General features: G+C 37.2%; 1 protein-coding gene across 9 annotated transcripts in view; it reads right to left on the bottom strand.

The window, feature by feature from the left end:
* The window catches only part of LOC108394770 (cyclic AMP-dependent transcription factor ATF-7), a 95,498-nt gene that overhangs the window by 22,376 nt on the left and 53,525 nt on the right, over nt 1-19,597 (bottom strand). For all 9 annotated transcript variants that reach the window (XM_037007223.2, XM_037007225.2, XM_017656523.3 and 6 more), the window contains exons 3-4: nt 5,360-5,456; nt 1,310-1,428 (exon numbers count right to left, since the gene is read on the bottom strand). In XM_037007223.2, the coding sequence (XP_036863118.1) occupies nt 1,310-1,428; nt 5,360-5,456 (216 nt within the window). The remainder of the gene's footprint in view (nt 1-1,309; nt 1,429-5,359; nt 5,457-19,597) is intronic.

Genomic DNA, 19,597 nt, shown 5'->3' with positions numbered 1-19,597 from the left:
AAGCTCAAAGAACTCAGAAAGACCTCCAATCATGAGGACACTTTATCTCGCATTCCTGCAATTTAAGTGGATGGAAAAATCAGACACCTTTCTTAATTTATCTATTTCCCTCTCAGAAGAAAAGAACCCCCTGGACATTTTTTTTTTTAACACCTTGACTTTTCTATATTCTGATGGGATTCTATGCCTCATTGCACCATGAAAATATGGGAGGTACAGGTGTTAATGCATGTTTGTTTCTGAATTATTTGGAACACAGACTTTAAATAACAATTAATAACCTAGAATTCCAATTCTGAAGGAGAGTAAACTTTTGACGTTTTCAGTTTTCTTTTTCCTTAAAACCCCTTATTCACTGGGAATTATTTTTCTTTGAATCTGTTTCCTCTGGACTTCCAAATTAAAGGATTCTCTAGGGATCTGAAATATAAAGGCAAAATCAGAATCACAGCATCTCAGGATCTGAACTGATTCTAACATTTCAATCCTCTCTATAACATCCATACTAAGGGCCAGCATATAACTGAACACACTTTGTGAGAGCTTCCATCTGCTGGTCCTACTTCTACCTCTGAGCCACACAGAATAAATTTAACCCCTCTCTTACATGAAAGGTCTTCAAATATTTGAAGACTGGGATTTTCCATGGAAACAACATAATTTTTAAAAATTTAAACAAAACCTCTTCTGAATCGCTTTTCCAAGCAAAATTCCTCAATTCCTTTAAATGCTCCAGAAGCGACAAAATTTCTAGTTCTTTCACCCTCCTGGCTGATCTTCTTTGGAAGGCATTAAGAACATCCTTTGCTAAGTTTAATGTCTTGAGTATTATTAGAAAGCTACTTGAAGGTAAAAGCCACATACACTGAAACAAAGAAGAATCAAAACTCAATAAATATTTGACTGGCTAACTAAATGAAAACATTCCAGGTGAGCAGTCTGATTAGCTCAGAAAAGAGTTGGATTTGGCAAAAAAAGAAGTTATCTAAAAAAATATAGGTAATTTATAATCTCTTAACATTTCCAACATTTTCAGAACACAAATAATTAAAAAAAAAATAGATTACTGAACTAATGCTCCACTGGTAAGGGCAGGGACTGATTTTTGGTGAAGACAGACTTGTACTGATCCATCATCTGGACCCCTAAAGACCTGGATGGCTTGAATGGGATTAATGGGTACTATCTGATTCTATAGAACAAAGCCCATAATTTTGTGGTTTAACATTAAGCAAATTATCCTAGGGCATAATAATGAAAATGGCTTAGATCTGAGCACCAGTTTTTCAGCAAAAGTTCCGCTTCTTGCCTTTTTTTCATCCTCATCTGCAGCTTTCTTCAATTCATGTTCAAAGGAGCTAGCTAGTTCATTGAAGAGCCCCACCTCCTCACAGTTCTTCAGGAATCTAGTTGGAGTAGGAGTTTGATCTGTAAACATGAAGAGAAAAGGAAAATATTTTAGTTTTTATTTGAAATTAAAACTTGAGAATATATATAGAACGCATTTTCATTCTATTTGGAGGGAGTCTGATAGGGCAAACGTAGGTGAAAGCAAGTGCTAGGCCACCAGAGGGTGTCTGTGCTGTGTTGCCTCAAGGCCAGCAGAGGGAAGACAGAACAATGTTTTGTTGTGTGGCTATCCAAGTAACCACCTTTCTCCCAGAGGCTGGTTTCACCTCCCTTACCCCCAAACAAAACAAAACTACACCCTGGTAGAGTTTGTTTAATCTCCATATTTGAAAATCAAGAACAATTAAGTGACATTTTCTTTTTCATCTTACTCCCTGCTAGGTCTGAAATGAGCAGGTGTAAGCAGATGGATGTTAAAATCTGATGAGAAGAAACTGAGGATCAGATGGTTGAGCTTGCTTGCTAAAGCCACCAAAGAAGAAACGGTGCCTTGCCTTTCAATGATCACTAAGGTAAAGGTCTGTTACCTTCTGAAGGCATTCCAGGCAATCTAGGGGCTGCGGAACAAGACAGCAAGATCATGAGCTAGAAAAGCAATACTGCCAACAATAGAGCTCATTTCACAGAGACATGAGCCCAGAGCAAAAAACCAGAAACCAGGATATTTGGATTTAGATTTTCTAGCCAAAATAGCCTCTCAAGGGATGCAGACATCTTTCTTCAACACAGTGCCTCAGCCCTTGGGAAGAGTAAGTCTCTTGGTAACCCCTGGGAACTTTACAAGCAGCTTGAATTTTAGATTTGAGCTTCTCTCCTCCCATTCTGCTTTTCTAGTTTTTCTCTCTTAGGTCAGCTGAATGTTGTTCTCCGATCCTAACTCGACTATGATGGTTTTCCTTGACATGTTAAGTCACCTCAGGGATTCATCTCATACCCAAACCACTAGATTGAATGGAACTATGTTTAAATAACATTTTAAGGAGTGAGACCAGGGGTTAAAATGGCTCCTTATAGCAGAATCAACTGAGAATAGTCCAGTGGGATTTTCCATGGAAACAACATAATTTTTAAAAATTTAAACAAAACCTCTTCTGAATCAGAGTGTTTGGAAAAGTCACCACTACCTCCCAAAATAGTTTTAAAAGGCTCTCTGGCAGATTTCATTGGCCAACAATAAAGCCACTTTCCCTCCATCCCTGGGTGAGTGGAGGTAATATCACCCTTTATGCTTAGTGAGTACTTCAGTAAGGGCACGCAGAAAGTCACAACTCAAGTGAAACAGGACGGGGCAGCTAAGGGCAATGGTAATGGCATAAGAGAGCCTTTTGGCTTTCTGATCTGAGGCTCACACAAACTTTTCCCATTCCCGAACAAACAACCAAACAGCCTAAAAATGTGTAAGAATATCCTTGGCCTGCTCTGATGCTTCCAAAAAAATCAACAAGTGTTTTCGGAATACTGTCTATCTGTTTTGGTGCTACACTTATGTGTAAATTTGGGGAAGGAGAGGGATAGGAATTTTTACCAAATATAAGACATGGCTCCTGCTCTAGAGAATTAAGAGAATGTTTTCTAGTTGAGGGAATAAGACTAATATAGATAGCATCAATAGTATATAAAAAATAGGTGCCATGTGGAGAAAACAAAATTGTTGTAGAAATTAAATACAGGTAAATTAATACCAGAGTAGCTGGGTTTCCTAAAGTGGGACTTGAGCTGCACCTTAAGGAATGGCTTTAGATAGACAGAAGATTAGATTTGGAAAATAAGAAGTGTAAGGCAGGTGAAGGCATAGAGAGAGGCAGGGTATGGGCACCATGTGCAGATGAGGATAAAAAGGTATGTCTAGGTCAAAAGATAATCATGTTAGGTATATAAGGTGTATCTAAAGTTGGGTTGATACCATGGGGCTAGGTTATGGAAAGCCTGAAAATCCAAGCATAAATAGCCTGAAAGTAAGAGAAAACAGGAGACTAATGACAGATTTTGAACAGAGCAAAGGAATGTAAGGAAGACTGGCTTTTCGGTAGAATGCAAGATGGACTGGAATGAGACATTAGTCCAGGAGTTCAGCTAGGAGACTATGGAGGAATCCAAGCATAATGAGGGTGGTGGCAGGAAGAACAGGAAGGAATAGAACAGACAGAATTTGAAGAAACAATAAAACAACTCACTATTTTGAGAATACCGATATCACTGAAAAACAGAGGAAGTTGGTTTAGAGGACAAAGAGTAAGTTCAGTCATTGACTTGATGATTTGAATGACAGAAAGACAGCCAAGTGAGTATTCAAGGTGTTGGGATACATGTGAGACAAGAGGTCTTAGTTTAGAGATATGAGAACTACCAGCCTACCCAGGATGGCTGAAGTCATGTGTAACAGGATGAACACTCCAGAACAGAAAGCAAGGAACAGGAAAACACTTTCTCTCCTTGGGACTGTCCTGAATCACCACTCCTGGAGACTCAGCTAGGCCTTTCCACCCATTTAGAATAACATGTCCAACTTGATAACCTTGCCTTAAATTTACCTCTTTCATAAACCTTTCTCTGATTTATTCCATTTAATATTAATTATCTTAGTATTTGACTTCATAAATGTAAAGTGTTATATACATATGTTTATACTTTATCCACCCTTCCTGTAAGATATATATGTTCCAGGCTTTCTTAAAGGTCATTAGTGGCAATGCCCCCACTCATGTCCTTTCCTAGAAATTAAAATCTATAAACTCCTAGCAAAGTGCCTGATACACAGAATAGATATTCATAAATATTTGCTGAATTAATAAGGAATAGGAGATCTGTAAGGGCAAGTCCCTTTCTTCATGCACAGAAGTCTGGAGAGGATGTTCTCTCTCCTTTTCTATGTCTCAAGCAGCATTTTGGCTAATAGTACTTAGAGAAAGAGTACCTTCCCTGAATTATTACTGATGCAATAACTGGCCCACTAAATCCCCTATTGGTTAAATATTGAGGTAACTTTGCTTAACTCAGGCTAAATCAGAACCATGCTGATGGTATCAAAATAAAAAGCCCACTTTGGTTTGTATATCTGCCTAGCTGTAAATGACACAACAGAACTGCTACATGGTTTGAGAGCATGAGCCCTTGAGAATGGCATACGTGAGCAAGACAATGACTAAAACAACCAGTGAGTGGTTCCAGGTCACCCAAACTGGCTTAGAAAAGTCCCATTTACTAAATTGTCTTTTTGAGCTTTGGCAATGTGCTCTCAATGGTGTCTGTGTTCACAAGGAAAGTTGAATTTACGAACTGACAATCTGCCTGCTCGGGGAAAACTGATACCCAGTGGAAGAGAAGCAGCCAGGCTAGATTGGCTTTCTTGCTTCCTTTTGTTCACCCCTTCACTGTGGGTACAGGGAAATGTCAAAGACGTCTTTTGTCTGTAAATATTCCAAAGTCTTAATAAAAAGAAGGCAAAGAGGAGATAGACTAAAAAAAGCTAAGACAAAACAACCTCAACACACCTACCCTCAAAAACCGCAGACCCCAATCTTGTACTAAAAAGAGAGTGGAAAGCACTATAGAAACTTGGGAGCTTCTAGTGTTCTTTTTCTTTCTTGCTTCCTTTTGTTCACCCCTTCACTGTGGGTACAGGGAAATGTCAAAGACGTCTTTTGTCTGTAAATATTCCAAAGTCTTAATAAAAAGAAGGCAAAGGGGACAGACTAAAAAAAGCTAAGACAAAACAACCTCAACACACCTACCCTCAAAAACCGCAGACCCCAATCTTGTACTAAAAAGAGAGTGGAAAGCACTATAGAAACTTGGGAGCTTCTAGTGTTCTTTTTCCCTGATTAAATGCAGATCACATAAGGGCTCTTAATGGGAGAAGGGGAGTATAGCTCCCAGTACATCTGGTCCCTGGTATTAATCTTAACTGTCTGGTGATAGCAAGGCACGTGGCTTCTGGGGCAGCAAATACCTGCAATGATGACTGAGTCAGTTCGGGCTGGGCCAAATTTTAATGTCATCTCATGCTTGTGTTTATGAACTGCCAGGTGGTCCTCGTTTGTAAATCTCTGAAACGAAACAGAAACAGAGATGTGAAAAAAAAAATTAGTGATTCAGTGCCCTTTAAAAATGTCCTACCGAACATCCTGCAGCAAGGTTGGTCCCTTGGAAAAAGAGACTGGAGAGGGAATGGAAAGGAAAGAAAAACTGGAAGTGACAGAAAAGGAGAGGAGATAGACTAACAAAGAGAAAATGAAGAAGGAGAAAAAGAGGCAGTAGAAAGCTGGGGGAGGGGAAAGGGAAGACCATGGCACCAACTGCTCTAAAATATCAGGTCCAAATGAGAAAGTAGACAGATTGCTGGTGAAGTGGGGTCCACGCAGGAGGCTCCAAATGAGGAAAACATTAAGGCAAACTCGTGGCAAACAAGGGGAAAATAATTTTTAATAATAATAATAAAGACAGAAGAAAGGAAAGGCTGGGCACTCATTGGTCATCACAAAAATAGGAAATTCAGAATGAAGCTCTCCATGGTGGGGCTGAATTGGACTATTTATGAGGGGGCTAACAGGGAGATAAATTATGCAGGATTAGGAGAACCATTTAACTTCTTGGCCCCCACAGTGCTGCAGCAGGCGCCTGCCCAGCTATTTGGCTCAGGGTTTTAATGAGCTAGGATGGAGCAGTAGAGGACAGAGGCCCAGTGGCCAGCAGTAATGGCACACATCAGCCCCATTGGCCAAATGCTGTCTCCCCTCGTCGGGCAACCCGCCTGGGCTCCGTCGGCCATAAAGGGGCCACTGCGATGCTGCTAGCTATATAATGGTAGAATAAAAATGAAAGCAAAATTTTTTTGTTAGGGTAGGGAAAACCCCATAGGCAGGATGAGGATGAGGGAAGGGAAAAGGAGATGGTATAGAGATTTTATTTACTCAGGGGTTTGGGTGAAAGGGCAATGAAAAGGTGAGTTAGGTCTGCCTTGGTTTATGATTAAGTAAGACAGGGTTACTGGACAATAATTTATACTCCTATCCCTTCTTTAGAAGGGGGAGGTGAAGGGAACAGAACAGCAGTAATTCAAAAGAATGCAATGCTCAAAAGTCCCTTTGAGGCTGGCCAGACAACCCTCCTTCATTAAAGCATGCCTGCAACACAGTAACAGCTTGGATGCTGCAGTTTCCCAGAGCTCCTTCACCAGCAAGGCTCTGAAACATGCTTCTATTTGCCTTTTTGTTTCTAAAAACAATGACTGGTTAGTCCCCTCTTTTTACTCTCATTAGATACATGCACACTTCCCATCCAACACTACAGTATAGCCCTCTTTTCCACAATATTTTTTTTTTTGGTATCATTAATCTACAATTACATGAGGAATATTATGTTTACTAGGCTCCCCCCTTCACCAAGTCTCCCCCAGAACCCCTATTACAGTCACTGTCCATCAGTGTAGTAAGATGCTGTAGAGTCACTACTTGTCTTCTCTGTCTTGCACAGCCCTCCCCGTGCCTCCCCCCACATTATACATGCTAATCATAATGCCCCCTTTCTTCCCCCCACCTCGCTTATCCCTCCCTTCCCACCCATCCTTCCCAGTCCCTTTCCCTTTGGTAACTGTTGGTCCATTCTTGGGTTCTGTGATTCTGCTGCTGTTTTGTTCCTTCAGTTTTTTCTTTGTTCTTATACTCCACATATGAGTGAAATCATTCGGTACTAGTCTTTCTCCGCCTGGCTTATTTCACTGAGCATAATACCCTCTATCTCCATCCATGTTGTTGCAAATGGTAGGATTTGTTTTCTTCTTACGGCTGAATAATATTCCATTGTGTAAATGTACCACATCTTCTTTATCCATTCATCTACTGATGGACACTTAGGTTGCTTCCATTTCTTGGCTATTGTAAATAGTGCTGCGATAAACATAGGGGTACATATGTATTTTTCAAACTGGGCTGCTGCATTCTAAAGGTAAATTCCTAAGAGTGGAATTCCTGGGTCAAATGGTATTTCTATTTTGAGTTTTTTGAGGAACCTCCATACTGCTTTCCACAATGGTTGAACTAATTTAAATTCCCACCAGCAGTGAGGAGGGTTCCCCTTTCTCCACAACCTCACCAACATTTGTTGCTATTTATCCTTTGGATGTCCACAATACTTCTTGACTGTCAACCAAATAGACAGGAGTTGGCTCCAGCCCAGGTCCTGTTCAGTCAAGAAAACAACACTGAACTGTTTAAGTTCTTTTATTTTACTTGAAAGCAGCTTTCCCCAAATTTGTTCTGAGCCCTATCACAACTAAAGCCAGCGTTAAGATCTAAAATGCTTCTAGGCTAGGCCTACAGGCCTGAAGGGCAAAGGAAATTTTCAATTAAAAATATGAAGAACCAAGAAGTAAAACAGTCAAAAGACTGCCTGAGTGGTTTCCAATGGATCTAGGACAAAACTGAGTAACGAATGGGAAAATTTAGCCAAGAACTTCAGTTTTCTCTATTGTTGGTTAGCCCTAGGCAATTGTTTTCTGCCACAGATTTTTCCCCAAGAAGAAATGGGTGGAGGTGGGGGTTGGGGAAAGGAGGGAAGAGTCTATTAACTAGGGTTATGATATTTGTAGGTTAAACAAGTCACCATGGAGGGTCCAGGATTGCCAGGTATTCAATAAAAGAAAATGAGCAGGATCTAGTCTATAAGGGAGGAAAAAAACATTTTAGGGGACTAGGAAGAGTAGTGTATTAGGCAGGGGCATACATTTTCAAAATGTATTGTAACAATCTTTTTCAAAAAATGTTTACAGGAAATTTCATGTAGGCAGCTTGAAAAATTTTGCACAATGTTCTAGGACTCAGAAGAATGACTTCCAAGCAAAAGTCCTTTTCTACGATCAGAAATTGAGCTGCGAGAAAGACTGTAAACCTCAAATGTGGTTTTGCTCTGGATAGGACTGTTTGATATTTTAAAAGGCAACTCTGCTTCTGTTGCAGTTTTGCCATCTTATTCGTCCTCTAGTTCTTGTTGCTCTCTGCTGCACACTCTCCACTCCCTTTCACACCACCCCATTCTTCCTTATTTTTTCCAAATCAAAAGCTGGGGTCTGAAGAGAGCTGAAGGTAGCTGGAGGGATCTGTCACTCACCAGCATCTCAGAAGGTTTGATAACTGTGAACATACACAGGAAAAAAATTACAGCTTTATTTTTCACTAAACTCTAACAAATTTACCATTACTAATTTGTAATAGAAATCCTAATTTCATATCACATTACAGTTATTACAGATTATCTCCAAATATTCCAAATATCCTTTATATTATTGAAAAGAAAAACCACAGACCTAAAATGGAGTCGCTTCTGGTACACCAACTCCACCAAACCAGGGCTTGATATCTAACCTAATTGCAACTTCAACCTCCCCCCAAAATAAAGTCAGTCAGGGATTTTCTGGTCAGCACCAATGAGGTAATTTATTACATGAGTCCTCTCCATTTGCCCCCTCCACAGAAGAACATGAGGTCATCTGCATGGTAAGACCCCCTGCTCTTCTCTGTAAGGAAAGATGACCTTGCTAGAAACAATCCCTGTTTGCTAAGAATTTCTTGACCCACCCTCCTTCCTATAAAAACTTTCCATTTTGTACAACTCCTCAGAGCATCTCGTTACTTTGATAGATGGGATGTTGCTCAACTCATGAATTGCTTAATAAAGCCAATTAGATCTTCAAATTTACTTGCTTGAATTTTGTTTTTAACAATACTCATCACTACTTTGAAATTATGGTAGTCACCAGACCTACCACTAGAACTTATTTAATGCATAAATAAAAAAGAACTTAAAGCACATTATAAAATATTTTTAAAACACCTTTGGTAACTGTATTTCAAAATAATTGGTTTATCTGATAAAATCCTATGTATTTTATTAATTTAAAACATTCTGAGAAGGGGTTCACAGGCTTCAGCAAACTGCCAATGGGTATTATGACACAACAAAATTTAAGACTCCCTGACTAAATCAGGTAGTACCTTTCAGAGGAGAAGCCAAAAGGGCAGATTTTGAAGGAATAAGGTACTGGCCTGGCTTGGTCCAGTCATCCCCCTCCCCCTATTTCTAACACAATTCTTGCCCAGCTAGCAGGCTAGCATAGGAGGGGGACATAAAAGTTTACTAAAGCTTTTAATCCAGGTGAACCTCAATCTGTGTATTATTTTTACTGTTCCTCACATTCTCTGTTATTAAGTTAACTCTTAAGAATTCTTGAGATCAGTTTTGAACTGCATGGTTAGAAAACCCATCCCTCTGAAAGCAATTTATCAATTACAACATCTATAGATTATTCTACTGAATATAGAGTATTCTACTGAATTAAAATGGGTGGAAGGGCTCCCAAAAAGGATTTCCTTTTTGAATTATAGCACATTAAAAAATTTAGCTCTCCCATTTGTTAATGCCCTTAATGTGTCTTTGTTCTTTGTCTTGTCTATGACTAAGGTTTTGGCAAAGAGCCACTCAGGGAGCACTCACTCTGGCTATGGGATAAATAATGATAATTTTAAGTAACTGTGTAGATATTAACTAAGACAAAAGAAGATTGGTATCATTCCAAATGGGATATTAAGAATGTGAGTCATACTGGATCAGCAAGGTGGTTGGTTACACGCCTTCAGTGAGGGTTTAATGGTAACACGGGCCTAGAGTCTTATTTGCTTAAGTAAATGGATCAAGACAGTTTCTTGACACAAATGGGGGAGAAAAGTATTATGTGTTGATTTGTATCCTAAGTAGAGATGATATGATTTATTTAGATCTGCCCTATCCAATATGGTAGCCACTAGCCAATGTGTGAAAACTGAGCACCTGAAATATGGCTAGTCCGAAGTGAGATGTACTGTAAGTCAAAGCACACACTGGATTTTGAAAACTTAGTACAAAAAAAAAGGAAGAAGAATGTAAAATATCTCATTAATTTTATGTTGATTATATGTTGAAATGATAATATTTTGGATATACTGGGTTAAATATATTATTAAAATTAATTTCACTTGTTCACTTTTCCTTTTTAATGTGGCTCCTAGAAAATTTAAAATCACATATGTGGCTTGCATTTATGGTTTGTATTATATTTCTTTTGGACAGCTCTGATCTAGATAATATGGCTCAAAGATCCAATGGGAATTTTAAACATGTGCCAATCTTGAATCTTTCCCCTCAAACCCATTTTCTCTAAATGCAGTTTATACTACATGACAGTGGTTCTCAACCAGGCATAACTCTGTCCCCCAGAGGACATTTGGCAGTGTTTGGAGACATTTTTGCCTATCACAAGCAGGGGGAAGTTACTGGTTTCTAAAGGCTGGAGGCCTGGATGCTGATAAATATCTCATAATGCGCAAGACAGCTTTCCAAAACAAAGAATTATCTATCTATCCAAATGTCAATTGTGTCTCTATTGAGAAACCCTGCTACAGAGTAACAGGGAAAGAGAGAAACAAGAAAAAAGGCTGTTTTTAGTTTCCCCTGCCAAACTGCCAACACATGTTTTTGGATCTGAACCTTGGAAGGAAAAAAGCACATGCAGAAAACTCCCAACCTCACTTTATAAAATGGCTGATGTACTACAGATCTGCAAATAGTTAGGATAGGGAAATTAGGAAGATGGAGACAAAAGGCACTATAATTGAGAGAACAACAAATCAAGTGGAATTCTCATGCACTGCCTTATTAGTAACAAAGAGATAAACAGAAGAAGCAAATCAACTATTATGGCTACTTTTGATTTTTACTCTCCAATGGAGAAAAAAGAAGAAAGGAGATTTTCTTAGTTTCAAAAACGTTAAGAAACATAAAATGGAATGTCAGAATCTATGAGGAAGTTAATCTGAAAACTGGTATTAGTTGCAGAATAGGCAGGAAAAGTATAGGTTTTATTTAACAATTTTCCACAGGAGATCTTCGGTAAAAACGCTTTCCATTTCTAGCAAGTTTCATTCTCATCCATCCTCCTGTGATAGGAGAATCTGAAATCCTATCTACTAGCAAACTGACTAAACTAGTGGAGCTAAGTGAAGAGTTAGGGATGGTCTGAACAACAAAAACTGGTAACTACATATTATAGGAACATATCTCTGTGAAATGAAGTCTTAGGATTTTTAATTTCTTAAAACTGATGTATAACATAAAATCCACAAATGTTCAGTGTAGAGCTCAATGAATTTTTATATAGTTATATGTCTGTGTAATCACAACCTAGATCAAGGTGTGAAATATTTCAGGCACCCCAGAAGGCCTCCTTATATGCCCTTTTTCTTAAGCTTTTAAATTAAATAATATATAAAACACTTAGTGTAGTATATGGCATACAGCATGTATTGAGCTAGTTCTTTTCCTTTTTTAATCTCAAGGTACACAGATATTGTAGTAAAAATTAGCTTTTCTTTGCAGAATAATTCTAAACACGTCAATATGTAGAGAGAGTTCTTTCCCTAATCCTGTCAAGACTAGTCTGCCAGAAACTTTCTGAAATAGCACTAAAAAGAACAGAAGAGAAGGCTCAGGGCAAATGAGAACTCAAGCTAAACTAAAGCTCAATTCTGCCTACCGAATTTGAGTCAGGCACAAACATATGGGCATCAGAAATGTATAATTTAAAGCTAAACCCTTGGTAAAGTATTCTGACCAATGAAATTCTGTGCAATACGCACTCAATCCCTAGCCAAATTCATTCCTGAAATGTTGTTTTTGGCCACAACAGCTCATTTCCATGTGGATTTGCCTCACATTTTAAAATGCTCTTATATCCTGACCTATGATTAATTTACATCCTTTTCCTTGTTCTAGAAGAGTAGTAGACTGGGGGAAGGAGACAAATCAGAACTCTTAAAGTTATTAAGAAATGAGCCTTGAATGCCTAAACTATCAGGTAACAAGGAATTGAGTTTATATTTGCTACAGTCTGAAGTCATTTATGCTCAAACCTAACTATCCTCTTCTCCAATGTTTCTGGATTTGGTAGCACTTCTGGGAAAGCAGAGTCTTCTTTTATTATAGTATCTGCACTTGGGCATATTTTGATGAAAGAAAACAGCATGAAAGAGCTGTAGAAAACCTGAAACTATGGGGAGCAAGCTATAGAATACAGTGATAATCAGTACTGAGCAGAGTGGAAAGAAAGGTTTATTTTTTTTTAACGTTACTTAATCACTCCAATTGATCACATATTCTCAAAGAAGAAACTGGGAGATCTTCACAGTCTTGAGAAGACTTCGCACCCTCACTGCAGTGTTTCTATTCGCAATGCAGGATACATAAAGTTTGGGAAAGCAAGGAAAGGGAGAAGGGACGGGACTAAATACACACACACCTCAAAGCAAACACAACTTTCACTTGTACCTGAGTCAATCCTAGGCTCCTGCTCTCTACTTCAAGATGCTGCTGTTTACCAAATGAGTCATACATCCTGCTTTGAATGCTTCATGGCTCTTGAGTGAATCATTTCAAAGTACAGGATTGTTCAACAAATAAATAAAACCACAGCAGCAGCAGCTCATAGGCTGCATGCATGAACAAGGTAATTTACAGAGGAAAAATAAGAACAGGAAACTTCTTCCCAAAATAAGAGAAAATGTTGTCAGGGGAATGAAGAAAGAGGGGGATGGGGGAACACACCAAACTGTACCTAAGGTAATTCTTTTGTATATGGATTGAGGAATTTTCTGTTTGGGGAAGGCTGTCTTTGAGTATCTTATTTTGGCAACTGACTAAATTAGTCCATTGTAAAAAGGAGGAATTTTGAGAGCAGAGACATTATTTGATAGTTGGTCTAGCAGCGAAATCATCTGGAGGATTCAAGCTCCTCAAGAGCAAGGATCCTCTTAATTTGTTCACCGAAGTATCCTAAGTACCTTTACACAGTAGGTACTTAATAAATATTTGTTCAACAAAACGTCAACTAGCATCTCTCACTAAAATGCTACATAGCATCCCCAGTTTACAATCCAAATGTATAATGATGGAAGAATTTTCATCATTCATACCCAAAAGGAGAGTTGATGTTTTAAATACCAGTTCTTTCCTATAGAATTAGAGGCTGGGCCCAGTCAAGACCAAGAATACCCTAATGAGAGAAGCTTAGAATAAAAAACAAATAAAGCTGCAAAAATTAAGACAACAGGAAAAGGTCAGAACGGCAGCAAAGAAGATTTATATCATTGGGAAGAATTTTTTGACTCCAAGGGGGAGGGGTAAAATCCTTTCCAAAGGACATTTTAAAGGAATGTAAAATGCATTAGTTTTCTGGTTCTCTTGTATTTTTATGACTTTACTTTCTCCTGTTCTTCCACAAATGCTTTCTATCCAGGTCATTCTCTTTACTGATAGCGAAGTCTACTTGTTTTCAATTTTGTGCCTCCATGCGGTCTCCCTATTTTCAGATATACCTTCCTCTATCCCTACTGTTTATCCAAATCCTACCATTTTTCCAAGGCCCAGTTGAAAATCCAATTGCTTTCTGAAAGTTTCCCTAATAACTCTAATCTTCAGTAGTCTATCCTTCCTGAACTTATATGGTACTTGAATGGTTTGTACCATATAATTTAAAAATTTTGTCTATATGGTCCATAGTTTTATTCTTTAAAGTAACTCTAAACCACTAGGCGGTTAAAAATATATCCTACACTTATTCTTTACCGTCCCTACCTGTCCCATCTTGGGACTCGGCCCAGTGGTGAGCACACAGTAGGTGTTCAATAAATTCCTGCTTCAGTGATTGGGTCAGGTTATATATATTGGTATGAGAATAACCATTCAAAAACTTTGTAACCTTTGGATCCTAAAACCTTAACAGGGCACATTTTCAGAATGATCTGATGCCTTTCCAGCTCCATTTCCAAAGAATATTTCATTATGCAAGTAAGTGAGAATTAGTGTATCCTCCCCACTATTTTGTTAGATACCAGATTCCCTTTATTACGAAAAGGCATCTGGGCAATTTCAGTATGCTGGAGTTACACTGCTGTTTTATGAAAGGACATTGGTGCCACCATGTTTTGTGGGTCAATTCACTTTCTTTGGGTATCTGATTTCATCACTGAAATTCACATTATTATCAACTAAAATGCTTTGTGCAAAAAACGTCAATTCATACACAGCAACCTTTTTCTTCTTTACTCCCCAAGCCACTAGTGGTAATTTTAACCACAACCTTTTAAGCATTTTCTTTTAGGACCGCAATTACTGAATTTTATAGGGCAGAATCTCAGCATCCCACAGGAGTCAAGCAGTGTCAGGAACTGGATTCCTCCTTTTATAAAGTGTCCCCTAGAGTATTTGACAAGAGGAAAATCAATCAAGTCAACAAACTAGTGGGGGTGGGGCAGAAAAAAGAATATTAAAATCATAATCAACAGTGAGTTGCCAGATCTTATTATGAACTGGCACTATTATCTATCTATTATTCTACATTATACAGACTAATGATACAAATACTCCTCTAAGTAGCAGAAGCCATACCTCATCACTTATTTTTATTTTGGTTCCTTGTTCCCTCCTCGTTTATGACAAATATGTAAAACCATGAGCCTCACAGGTCGTGCCCTATGACAAGTAAGTTGAAGATGCCCAAAAATCACAGCAGAAAGGAAACTGCAGGTCATATAGGCCAACTCCAACAGGGACTGGGTAGTGTAGGAAAGATGGTGGCAAGTGTAATTTCTTATCAATTTAAGTTGGAAAAGGTAAGGTATTTTGTCTTTATATTACTTGATGGGATTGAGAAATATATACAATCTTACTTCAGGTTTCAATGTACTTAGCCAAAGTCCCAATCACCTCAACTTCTTCTTCTATGGGATTTCCTAGTATCAAAGTAAAGCAGTAAGTATAAAACTTTTTCTTTATTGTGGTAAAATAAGTTTAACATAAAATTACCATCTAACCATTTTTTTCTTCTCTTTCTAACCATTTTTAAGTGTACAGTTCAATGGTACTAAATATATTCACACTGTTGTGCAACCATCACCACCATCCATCCCATAACTGTTTTTATTTTGTAGAATACTCTATACCCACTAAACAGTAACTCCCTATTGTCCCCGATCCTAGCCTATGGCAATCACTATTATATTTTGTCTCTGTGATTCTAACTACTCTAAGTAATTCATGTTAAGTGGAATCATACAGTATTTGTCTTTTTGTGACTTATTTCATTTAGCATGTCTTCAAGGTTCATCCATGTCATAGCATATTACAGAATTTCCTTTTTAAGGCTGAATATCTCATTGTACATATTTACCACATTTTGTTACTCACTCATCAGTAGGCTGCTTTCATGTTTTAGTTATTGTGAATAACAATGCTATGAATATAGATGTACAAATATCTCTTTAAGGACCCAATTTCAATTCTTTTGGGTGTATATCCAGAAGCGGAATTGCTGGATCATATGGTAAGTTTTTTTTTTTTAAGGAACTGCCATATTTTCCACAGTGACTATACCATTTTATATTTCCACCAACAGTGCAGAAGGGTTCCAATTTCTCCATTCTTGCCAACATTTGTTATTTTGTTGTTTTTTGTACTAGCCATTCTAATGGGTATGAAATGGTATTTGTACTTTTGATTTGCATTTACCTAATAATCGTGATGTTGAGCATCTTTTTGTGTGCCTATTGGCCACTTGTACATCTTCTTTAAGGAAATGTCTATTCAAGTCCTTTGCCTATTTTTGAATCAGTTTTTTTTTTTTTGTTATTGTTACTGAGTTTTAGAAGTTATATATTCTGGATACTAATCCCTTATCAGATAAACGATTTGCAAATATCTCCTCTTATTCTGTGGATTTTTTACTCTGTGGATAGTGTCTTTTAATATATAAAATTAAAATTTTTAATGAAGTTCCATTTGTTTATTTTTTCTCTACTTTGGTTGTCATATCCTAGAAATTACTGTCAAATACAATGTCATGAAGCTTCTGGCTTATGTGTTCTTCTAAGAGTTTTCTTGTTTTAGGTCCTTGATCCATTTTTTGAGTTAGTTTTTGTACATGGTGTTAGGGAAGAGTTTAACTTCATTCTGTTGCACGTAGAGATCCAATTTTCCTAGCAACATTTCTTGAAAAGACTGTCCTTTTCCCACTGAATTGTCTTGGCATCTCTGTCAAAAACCATTTGACCATATATGTGAGGAAGTATTTCTGGGATCTCTATTCTACTCCATTGGTTTTATATGTCTGTTTTTATGCCAATACCACAATGTTTTTATTACTATAGCTTTATAGTAAGTTTTGAAATCAGAAAGTGTAAGTCCTTCAGTCTTGTTTTTTTCAAGATTGTCTGGCCATTCAGGGTCCCTTGTGATTCCATATGAATTTTCAGATGGGTTTTTCTATTAGTACAAAAAATGCCACTGAGATTCTGATAGGGATTGCACTGAATCTGTAATCACTTTGGGTAGTACTGACATTTTAACAATATTAAGTCTTCTGAATTTCCTTTTATTTATGTCTTCTTCAACTTCTTTCAGCAATGTTTTATAGTTTTAATTGTACAAGTCTTTCACCTCCTTGGTTAACTCCTAAGTATTTTATTGTTCTGATGTTATTGTAAATGGAATTGCTTTTTAAATTTCCTTTCCAGATTGTTCATTGTTCATATATAGAAATGCAACTGATTTCTGTGTGTTGACTTTGTATTCTGCTACTTTAGAGTTTTCTATATATAAAAATCATTGTACAGTAAGATCAAGCAAAAATAATTTTACTTCTTTTCCAATTTGGATGTCTTTTATCTCTTTGTCTTGCCTAACTACTCTCATGAGAACTTCCAGTACTATGTTGAACAGAAGTGGTGAAAATTGGAGTCCTTGACTTGTACCTGATCTTAGAGGAAAAGCTTTCAGTCTTTCACCATTGAGTATGACATTCACTGTGGGTTTTCCAAAATAGATGGCTTTTATTATTTTGATGTAGTTTCTTTCTATTCCTATTTTGTTGAATGTTTTTACCATAAGAGTGTTGAATTTTGTCAAATGTTTTCTTCTGCATCAAGTGAGGTGATTGTGTTCTTTTCCCCTTCATTTTGTTAATGTGGTATATTACATTGATTGATTTTTGTATGTTGAACCATCTTTGCATTCCAGGAACAAACCCAGCTTGGTCATGATTTATTCCTTTTAATATGTGGCTGAATTCTGTTTGCTAGTATCTTGTTGAGGATGTTTACATAAATGTTCATTAAGAAACACTGGTCTATAGTTTTCTTTATCTGGCTATGGTATCAGGCTTATGCTGGCCTCATAGAATGAGTTAGGAAGTGTTCCCTCTTCTTGGATTTTTGGGAAAATTTGAGAAGGATTGTTATTAGTTTTTTAAATGTTTGCTAGAATTCACCAGTGAAACCACCACGTCCAGGTCACAGTACTCTCTCATAATCATTTTATTTTTAGAATTGGTAGTAATTCATTTTCTGATTTTAGTAATTTGAGTCTTTTCTTTTTTTTTTCTTAGTCTATCTAGCTAAAAGTTTGTCAATTTTGTTGCTCATTTCAAAGAATCAACTTTTGATTTCACTGATTTTGTCTATTATTTATCATTCTCCATTTTGTTTATTTCTGCTCTACTCTTTATTATTTCCTTTCTTCCACTAGCTTTGGGTTTAGCTTGTCTTTTTTCTAGTTCCTTAAGTTATAAAGTTAGGTTGCCAATTTGAGATCTTTCTTGTTTTTTAATGTAAGCATTTATAGCCATAAATTTCTCCCTTAGTACTGCTTTCACTGGATCATATAAGATTTTATATGCTTTTTGTTTTCATTCATCTCTAAGTATTTTCTAATTTCCCTTGTAATTTCTTCTTTGATTCATTGGTTGTTTAAAAGTGTATTGCTTAATTCCCACAACTTGGTGAATTTTTGTTTTACTTTTGATTCCTAACTTCTCCCTATTGTGGTCAGAGAAGGTATCTTTTTATCACATCTCCCTCTTAAAATCTATTAAGACTTAATTTGTGGCCTAACATGTGGTCTAGCCCGGAAAACATCTGTGCACTTAAAAAGAATGTGTATACTATTGTTGGTTAGAGTGTTCTATATATGTCTGTTAGATCTAGTTGGTTTATTGTGCTAAGTCTTCTATTTCCTTACCTTCTGTCTAGTTGTTCTATCCATTATTGTGAGAAGGGTATTGAAGTACCAAACTATTACTGTAGAACTGTCGTTTTCTTCCCTCAATTCTGTCACCTTTTGCCTCATATATTTTGATGGTTTGTCATTAGGTGTGTAAATATTTATAACTGTTATATCTTCTTGCTGTATTTAATCTTCTATTAATATATAATGCCCTCCTACACTGCTGGTGGGAATGTAAATTGGTTCAGCCATTGTGGAAAGCAATATGGAGGTTCCTCAAAAAACTAAAAACAGAAATATTGTTTGACCCAGTAATTCCACTCCTAGGAATTTACCCAAAGAAAAACAAAAACAAGATCCCTGATTCGAAAAGACACATGCAACCCTATGTATATGGCTGCACTGTTTATGATAACCAAGATATGGAAGCAACCTAAGTGTCCATCAGTAGATGAATGGATAAAGATGTGGTACATATTACTGAGCCATAAAAAGAAAAATCCTACCATTTGGAACACGGATAGATCTAGAGGGTATTATGCTCAGTGAAATAAGCCATGTGGAGAAAGACAAATGCCAAATGACTTCACTCATTTATGGAGCATAAAAAAAAAGCAAAACTGAAGGAACAAAATAGCCGCAGACTCACAGACACCAAGAAGGTACTAGTGGCTACCAAAAAGGAGGGGCTGGGAAGAGTGGGTGGTGAGGGAGAAGAGGATTAAAGGGCACTATAATTCACAATCACAATATAGGTGGGTCACAGGGAAAGCAGTACAGCACAGAGAAAACAATTAATGACTCTATAACATCTTACTATGCTGATAGTGACTGCAATAGAGGGGGTGATGACTTGATAATATGGGTGAATGTTGAAACTACTGTGTTATGTGAAACCATCATAAGATAGTATATCAATGATACTTTAATAAAAAGTATATACATAATGCCCTTGTCTCTTGTGACCTATTTTGGTCTAAAATCTATTTATTCTGCTATTAGTATAGCTACCATTCATCTCTTTTAGTTACTATTTGCATGGAACATCTCTTTCTGTCCATTCACTTTAAACTTGTTTGTGTCTTCTGAATATCAAGTGAGTTTCTCA

Source organism: Manis javanica, chromosome 10 (assembly GCF_040802235.1).
Source record: "Manis javanica isolate MJ-LG chromosome 10, MJ_LKY, whole genome shotgun sequence".
Classification (NCBI taxonomy): Eukaryota; Metazoa; Chordata; class Mammalia; order Pholidota; family Manidae; genus Manis; species Manis javanica.
The sequence above is the reverse complement of the archived record's forward strand: the minus strand, read 5'-3'. Positions and strand labels throughout refer to the sequence as shown.